General features: G+C 37.6%; 1 protein-coding gene across 3 annotated transcripts in view; it reads left to right on the forward strand.

Annotated features, from left to right (window-relative positions):
- Positions 1-69: 69 nt before the first annotated feature.
- The window catches only part of LOC103386595 (T-complex protein 11-like protein 1), a 13,745-nt gene continuing 5,000 nt past the window's right edge, over positions 70-8,814 (forward strand). Inside the window, exons 1-10 of one of the 3 annotated variants that reach the window (XM_025060422.1) lie at positions 70-497; positions 988-1,078; positions 1,209-1,338; positions 1,662-1,782; positions 2,923-3,143; positions 3,574-3,710; positions 4,472-4,653; positions 4,844-5,025; positions 5,435-5,604; positions 6,243-6,328. In XM_025060422.1, coding sequence (XP_024916190.1) covers positions 1,000-1,078; positions 1,209-1,338; positions 1,662-1,782; positions 2,923-3,143; positions 3,574-3,710; positions 4,472-4,653; positions 4,844-5,025; positions 5,435-5,604; positions 6,243-6,328 — 1,308 coding nt within the window. In that variant the 5' untranslated portion in view covers positions 70-497; positions 988-999. Of the gene's footprint in view, positions 498-987; positions 1,079-1,208; positions 1,339-1,661; positions 1,783-2,922; positions 3,144-3,573; positions 3,711-4,471; positions 4,654-4,843; positions 5,026-5,434; positions 5,605-6,242; positions 8,303-8,814 lie in introns of those variants that run through there. The other 2 variants (XM_008320940.3, XM_008320941.3) reach the window with 2 other exon arrangements.

Genomic DNA, 8,814 nt, shown 5'->3' on the forward strand with positions numbered 1-8,814 from the left:
TGGTACTTTGTACTTATCGAGAGATTTCCTGGGCTTTTTTGTTTTGTTTTTTAGTTTACGTTGTTGTAAATAATGGGTCTTTCAATGAAACACAGTGGTCTTTGAATGCCCCTTTTCCCCATGAAAGGTGGAAAATACGACAACTGTCTGCGCAGGTGTGGTGAGTTTTTCAAACACAGACAGGCGCAGTGGACACACCCACTGTTTTCTTTCAAGAACGGACTCAACCATGATGAAAAAGTGTCTGTTCTCTTAGTTTCATATTTAAATTCGCATAACTGTCAACGCCACCTAATCTTATTACTTAAGCATAACATTTTAAATAATGTAATAAATCGTGCGATATAAAAATGGCTGACACTTGTCCTCAACTCCCCCATTTCTGAGGAAAATGGTTCAGTCCATGTTTAAACCTGCAGTTTGTAAAAGTTAAACGTTACAGTTCGTGTTTACAGTTCATGACAAAATTGTTCAACACTCGGCGTTAAACGTAACAGGTATGTGAACTTCAATTCATTTTTTTATTTCAAAAGTTTTTTTTGAATGTTAAACTTCTGTTTTGACGTGTACTTTAATGACTTATGTAGGGTAATTAGATGTTTAAGACAAATGTTAACGTTTGATATTTGTTGATATGGCGACGAAGCAGCTTTTAGTTCCTATCACTGTTATTGTTACTTTTCGCTTTCATTGTTATTAATATTGTTATAATAAAACTTAATTTTATGGTTGATTATTTTCATTAACTTTGAATAAGTTTACCTTTTTCATAAATATACGTCATATATAGAGTTATATCCTCAATGACAGTCTGACGTTACTTCAATTACCAGTATGGATAATTCAGTAAATAGATTAATGAATACATGAATAATAATAAAAAAGCAAATTAAATCTCCAATTTTTAACATTTGAGTGTTTTGTTGAATAATAGTTTCAGCTGTAATGAGAATAAATTAACTTAAACTTTGTTTATTATCATTTTAGGCCATTATTGTAATGTCAAATCAAAAAGACCAGGCATCTGATGGTTTCCCCACTGACCTGCCCTGTTTGGAAAAACTGGACTCTCCTACAGGTATGAAGCAGTAACACTTCTGTCATTCTTCTTTTTTCTAATTTACAATACTCAACATTGAGTAAGTGTATTTTTACAATACTTAATACATACAAATAAATTTTTAATTTTTAATTATCTGTGATCTTAGGGAGCCCCCCCATTGCCTCATCATCCAGCCTAATGGAGCTGGGAAATTGTGTATCCAACCTGAGTCTGGCCCATGAAATACTGGTGAACAAAGACTTCAGTTTGACCCCCAAGAAACCTCCTACAGACAGGTTAGAACAGGGGTGGGCAATTAAGTCCACAAAGGGCCACAGTGGCTGCAGATTTTTGTTCCAACCAGGCAGCAGCACACCTGGCTTGGCTTATTTAATCAACTGCTATGAGTCTTCAGAGAGTTGATTGGTCAGTCAGTGTGTTCTGGGTAGGTTGTACGAGAAAACCTGCAGACATTTGTGCCCAGGTCTGGGTTAGAAGAAACGTCTTCACAACAGAAGATGTGATGTTGGTTGATCTTAAAGCTGTTTCCTCGGTCAGATGTGATCACACTTGAACATTTGTTTTTGCTTTTGTTAAAATTAAATCGTTCTCTATGTAGTCTGGAGGACAGAGTGACACAGATCATTCACAGTGCTTTCTGGGACAGTCTTCAGGAGCAGCTCAGCAGTGACCCTCCAAACTACACTCGTGCTGTGGTTCTGCTGATGGAGGTCAAGACAGTAAGTCAGGCTTGAGAAGACTTTTGAAAAAAGTGTCTGAAATCAAATCTTTGGTCATTATAATCTGCATATATATATAATATAATCTATAATCTCAATTAGATGTTGTTCACACCACCTCTCCCTTTTCTTGTTTCATATCTTTATTAAAGTGCCTGCCGCCCCCCAGGGGGCATATTCCTTACAGCTTGAAATTCACTGCTTTCCACCAGGGGTTTTTAACTGCTTGTCAGTGTTCTACTTGTAAAATGTTAAAGCCACTGCTCCTTGGCCTCAAATTTTAAATATCTCACCTGCACCAAGTTATGTTCTGGATAAATTGTTGGACCCAATTTAATCTTTTTCAACTGCATATCTTTTGGAGCAAGGTTTTTCCACATATATATTTGAAGAATTAGTTTGCAGCAGGGCTGAAGAATGATAATGATAATGCCAGAGAATGATAAAAAAAAAAATCTATCCACTTTACTGCCAAGAATAGACTCTGTGTAATTCACCAAGCCCTGGACTCACACTAAGGTAAAAAAAAAAAAAAAAGAAGAAGAATTTATCATAATGCCTGTCCTTATAGTGAGCAGCAGTTGTCTCCTGGTGTTGCTGTAGTGAGAATGGTGGTGCCAGCTTCTAAATCTAAAATCTGTAAATGCGTAATAATGGCTATAATAAAGCTATGTTCAACACAAATGTATCCACTGTACTAAGTCAGTGGTTCTCAAACTGTGGTACACTCCCTAGTGGGGAAAATTCATATTTTCACATTTACATTTTCAATTGAATACATCTAAAACATACCATGCACAATTAATACAACATTTAAAAAAAATGTGTAGCTACTTGTGAATTTATGAAATAGGATTTTTGGTCTTTTTTATCTATTTACTTGTTTGTTTGTTTTTTGCTGCAATGCAAGTCTGTTGCTCACATAAGCACAGGCAGCATGGAATCATGGAATCACTTGCAAGTTGAACGTGGAACGAGCAGCGGGATTCTAATGGTCATCATGGTAGTACTCAGAGAGCTCAATGTTTTATCAGGTGGTACAGTGTAGAAAAGGTTTGACAACCACTGTACTAAGTACTTTGATGTACCAGTGCACTGAAGTTTCTTTGACGCTGTCATATTCATACCATTTCCTCTCAGATGCTTCAGTCCCTCCTGCTGCCCGGTCACATTAGACTGAGATCTCAGCTGGACGAGGTCCTGGACATGGACCTGATCAATCAAGAAGTGGACCACGGTGCTTTGGACCTCCATAGACTGGCAGGGTACATCATCAACACCATGGCGTCTTTGTGTGCACCTGTACGTGACCCAGAGGTCAGAGCACTGAGAGAGCTCAGGGAGCCAGTGGAGCTGCTGAGGTGAGATGTTCAACAAACCTGGAATAACAGTTTATCTGGTGAAATATTTTATTCAACTCCGGAAAACACTACTTTTCAATTGATTGAATTTTGCATATAGTAAAAATATATATTTTCATTTCATCAAAGAAAGGCATCCTAATATGATTTTTTATAAATAAATCCTCAGATTTTATTTTATTCTTTAATGTTTTTAGTATTTTAGTATTCCTATTTAGTTAGGTTGATGGTGGAACTACAGGGGTAAATGTTTGTTAAATAAAACATGAAATTGAATTCCTTTTAAGAGCTGGTCACAGAACCTTAAACATGTCATCATGTTCCTTTACAGTCATTGGGGAAAACTATGATTTTCTTCTATTTCTTCTCTTGTTCTTAATTCATACTTTTTTTTGTTTGTTTAAGTTATCTTTTATGTCTCGTCTTTCAGGAACATCTTCCTTGTTCTGAAGCTGATGAAGACTGACATGGCCAACTTCACTATCCAGAGTTTGAGGCCTCACCTGCTACAGCAGGCTGTGTTCTATGAAAGGACAAAGTTCCAGCAGATCCTGGACAAGCAGCCCAGTGAGTGTGAAGGACATTTCCCTGGTGCCTGTAAATCGTTGTACTGGCTGCTCATATGTGATTGATCAATGGCACCGGTGACTTTGTGAGCACATGACTTAGGAGCGTTGGTCGTTCCAGTTTTTAATTAAGAGTAAAATCGACCCATGACACTTCAAAGCACCGTCCCACCATTATTCAGCTTGGCTTCAGTTGGATGTGAAGCAGGACAGACAGTCGGTGATGAACTGTGGCTGTTCTGGCTCTGGTAAAGTTTTAGCAAAGCTCTGAAGAAAACTTCAGGCTGAAATTACAACAGTAAACATTTCAATTTAATACTTAGACCAAGGCTGATCAATTATGGAAGAAAAAATGTAAATAATACATAAAAATTTAAACAACTAAGAAAAAACCCACAGCACGTTATTTAGACCAATATATTTACTTGTTTTTTGCACTGCACGTAAGTAAACCCTTGTCCATTAGAGGCCACAAACAGAAACCTGCAGTAATAGTTATTCTCCTTTCTCACTATACATGGAATTAATCTATTCATTCCTTCTCATGTGAGTTAGCTTGTTTAGATCTTGATGTCCACTCAGCTTTGTTATGAGCCTGCCATGAAAACATCAGTCTTCCCCCAGTGGAGGCTTGCCTCATACTTTTTGCATGTCATACCAATATAATTTTGATATTAGAAGGTACATTTTTTAAAAATATAAACAATAAACATGTTTTTCCTTTTTACTATCATTGATGTAATTTCTTCATTTTACTTTCAGATTTCTTGGATAACACCACAACCTGGCTGGAAGCAGCAGCATCAGAGGAGAGGTCCATCATCAGAGCTCAGGCTGATTCTCCCATTCCTGGTGGACAGGATCTCACCAGTGCCACCTCTGTCCTGAACCGGGCCTACTTGCGATTGCTTTCCTGGGATCCCCAGAGCCAAAAATATCCTGAGGTGAGTTCCAGGATGTCAGGGTGGACAATGCTTCTAGTTCAACATCTACATTATATTGTCATGGAGAATACATTTAAAGAGGAGTATATATGAAAAAAAATCATGGGTGTCCACATAAACTCATTTTCCTGTAGTAAAACATTTGTGAAATTAATCAGATTAAATTTTAAACCTGTGTATTTTTACCCAGACTGTACTGATGGACCGAGCTCGCCTGGACGATCTTGGGCAGCAGCTCCAAATGCTGGTGCTGGAGGCGTCAGTGCTGCTCCTGGCCAAAGTTCACTGTGGGGACACACTTTTCTCTTCACAGGGGTTTGTAGGTAAACTCAGGCAGACCATCACTGCCCTGCTGGAGGGTAGTCACACAAGGTAAGTAGAGGGTTGAGTGATACATGTAGTGGCTGTCAGGAAGGACAGGTGGTGGAGGAGGTGGAAATGCTGGAGCTGGTGACAGGAGCAAAGTGTCCTGTCAGAACCGACTCCTGCAAACTTATTCTCTTTGGTCAAGTGCAGCAGCTCGTGATATTTAAGGTCTTTTTCACACTCTGTTCTAAGCTATAAAAATGTGCAATCAAACAGTTTTCCTCTTAATAACATTGATTAAACCCCAGTTTAATTTAATGGAGACCTCTTGAGAGACGAGGATATCGTCAGAGCTGTACTCAATAACCTCCTTGTTTTTTAGAAGTGAACATTCCTTATAAAATCTGCCCGTGACCTAATCCAAAACTAATGAAGGTAATTAGTCTAATTGCTTTTTTTTTTCTTGGTGCTGTAGGGAGGCTGACCAAAGGGGGGCACTAGTAGGACTAGAGAACACAGTGTTGCAGCAGGTGAAAGAAGCTGCAGTTCAACAGGCAGGAGCAGCGCTGCCCCAGGGACTGTATCTGCTGAGAGGGCAAATATCTGACCTGTGGAAACATGACAATGCCATCCGCACACTCATAGGTCAGCAGAGTAGAGAGGCTTCATAAGTACACATAAGTAATATGTGTGAGATTTACTCTGTCGCTGCACATTAGTGCTGTTATTTTACTACCACTGCTCTGTGACCAGTCTTACAGTTTTTATTAGGTAATCATGTAAGTTTTGTGTCAATAGACTGTATTGTACATGCATTCATATATATATATATATATATATATTTCAACACATTTTTAATTTTGAGTCATACAAACAATAAAAAGGATTTAAATTAGCAAAACAAAATAAAAAAGATTAATAACTGAATTTGTGATGATTGTTTAAATTGTGCATGAGCTTTTTGGTTTAGAAAAAAATCACTACCATTATGTATGTTTTCATTAATTAATAAGTCAGACTAGGTGGATACACAAATATTCCAAACACAGAACCAACTTCATGGTTTAGAAATTAAATATTTTTATTGTGTATTGCTTGTTTTTACATTTTTTTTTTTGCCTCTGTCAGAGAAACTTAATGTATTCTTCTGCGTATGCATTTTGTTTGGTTCATCTCTGTCTGCACTGAGTGTTTTTCTGAGAAGCTGCAGAAATTCTCACAGTCACTCCCTCTCTGCTCTCCCCTGTTTCCTTCCTCTCTCTCCCTCTCTCCATCAATCACAGGTGAAAGGGTACAGGGCTTCCTCCAGGCCATGCTGCAGGGCAGCTCTGCCAAAGGCAGTCCAGATTTGGCTGCTCCTCTGAGACTGGTGAGTGCTGAGCTGACTGAGCTGGGGACAAACTTTAGGCAAATCGTCAACTTCAATCGAACCGTCTTCGGTCCCTTCTATGCACCAATCCTCAGGAAACTGATGTTCCCCTCTGGAGTGGGGGAGGCCTGGCGCTAAGCTGATGTTAGGGACACCTTGTGCCCTTAAGAACAGCCGCTATTGGGCGTTGAACACGTGACTTTTGTGTAAATACAGCGAGTGAGAAGGTGACAGGGAAACCCAATGGTGAGATGTTACAGCAGATAAATCATTAAGTATAAATATATATATACGTGTATATACATATATGTTGTTTTTTTATCAGGGCAGTTGGTTCGATATTATTTTATTTCTTTAGATTCCTATTATATGTTGAAACAGAAACAAAAATATATAGAAACCATGTACAGAATTATTAATACAGAACATTTAACGTTACAAAACAAACAGGCGGTGACAAAGAAAAGACAGGAGTAACTCACAGTCGGTGTGTAAACAAGGAAATTCTTCATTTTTGTTTTTTTTTTGGGTTAGGAATAATATCTGTTCTAAAACATCTTTGTTTGGCTTGTCAGGTTCTTCTCCATCTTAGAGAAGTACAAATTACCAAAGGATAAATATCACGAAAGATGTGTATAATATGTAGCTGCATTCTTATATTCATGCTGTAGAACTTAAAAGTTTTATTTTTCCTCAAGTAAACCAAAAATATATATATTTTCTTTTTATGTTTCCCCCACAATAGTTGGTGCAGAAATCCACAGTCACAACACAATATTTTTGTACCATAGTACAAACATTAGCTCTCACACGGTTCTGCAGATTAGTGTAAGAAATACTGTGATTGTTCTGTATATTATGATGGGAAACCTGTTTCTGGACAATAACCACGGAGAAAACCTTCAGTGCTGTTAACTCACATAAACATCTCCATCCTTACACCAGAACCCTTATAATTAAATATTTCTGCAGTTGTAAACACGTCCTCCCCTCAGTCTTTCCACGGCAAAACACAGAATACTCACATTTTAATAACATAAAAAACAAATCGGTAAAACAAAAACGCTGTTTTGTGAACCCCAAACAAACATCCAAAAAATGGGGGACTATCAATAATCAACATCTTGGAATAAAGCTAAGAACACAATTATTAATATTAATACAATATTCCAATAATAAAACAACAGTGTTCCATTACTTCCAGTTTTCATTTCGACTCTTTATCACTTTTATTAATGTCTTTCTGGAGACATTGGTACAAATGTATCAATAAAGCAATTAAATTTGAAGTATTACTTGAATCACTATACATGACACATATTGAAAAATGTAAAAAAAAAATTAACTTCAAATTGTATATGCATAATGCAGTGCTTTGGAAAAAAGGTTAGTGTGTGATAATACTATAAATGACATCTACAACAATGAGACACTAGACCGTATATAACAAATGGAGAGTGAATACAGAGAGGGTGCTCTGTGTGAATGTATTTAGTTGAAATACAAAGCTACATTTTATCTAAGTTATGATGTTTATAATGTTTTTTCTGTCAATCCTATCTCCAGCCTGGTCCTTCTTTGTAATTAAACATTGAAATCCTTCTAATTCAAATCCCATTTAGAGGAAAATAAACAACAAATTGCAAAGCGAATGTGACACACGGTGTCAGTAAGCGTTGTGATGTTGCAGAGTTCTGTTGGACATTTCTGCTCTCCATCATACAGCCTTCACGCATATGCAATGTCTCTGGTCGTGCATTGTCATCTGTTTTACTCTAAATGGGATTATAATTCACAAGACTGGCATCACATTCAAGACCTCAAAGTTTAAGTTGATTAAACCCAATCTATGGCTTAAAGCAGTGCTGATCACTATTGTAGGGGAAACACCAAAAGTATTATGGTACAGCATTGTATTAGTGTCACTTTGAATTTTAAACAGCTGGTGTCAGATTCATTTACTTCTCAAACATCCATGAACTAAAAACCGTACCAACTTATAAGATATCCTTTCATCATCTTTATCCATAATTAATTAGGATTTAATTAGTATCATATTGCTTCAAATGTAAGTCAGTGTCACAAAGACAAAACCATACTCTGTCCACAAACATGGACAGAGCACCTAATGCTGGTTGAGTTCTTTTTTTTATTTTAAACTCTATATTTTGCTGCACTTCTCTTCTTTGAATAATTTCCACAGTTACTTTTGTTTCCAAACCTGAATTAGTAGAGATGCTCCTTAATGGTCTACAGGGCTCTAAATATAGGGGAACCCACACATCAGAGTCACATGCAGGTCTGGAGGCAGACTGAAGATCTGGTCCTGGGTGGACACGGACGTGCGTTAACGTTGTCGTGTGCGCTAGGACTTGGATCAGTGGACGTGGAGGAGTAGGGCATGTATAGAGTGAGATTGACGTAGGAGTGTGGGAGTGCAGAACTGTTGGGTCTGGCCCATTGCATAAGTCTTATCCCTCTACGTC

This window comes from Cynoglossus semilaevis, chromosome 11 (assembly GCF_000523025.1).
Source record: "Cynoglossus semilaevis isolate Cse_v1.0 chromosome 11, Cse_v1.0, whole genome shotgun sequence".
Taxonomy (NCBI): Eukaryota; Metazoa; Chordata; class Actinopteri; order Pleuronectiformes; family Cynoglossidae; genus Cynoglossus; species Cynoglossus semilaevis.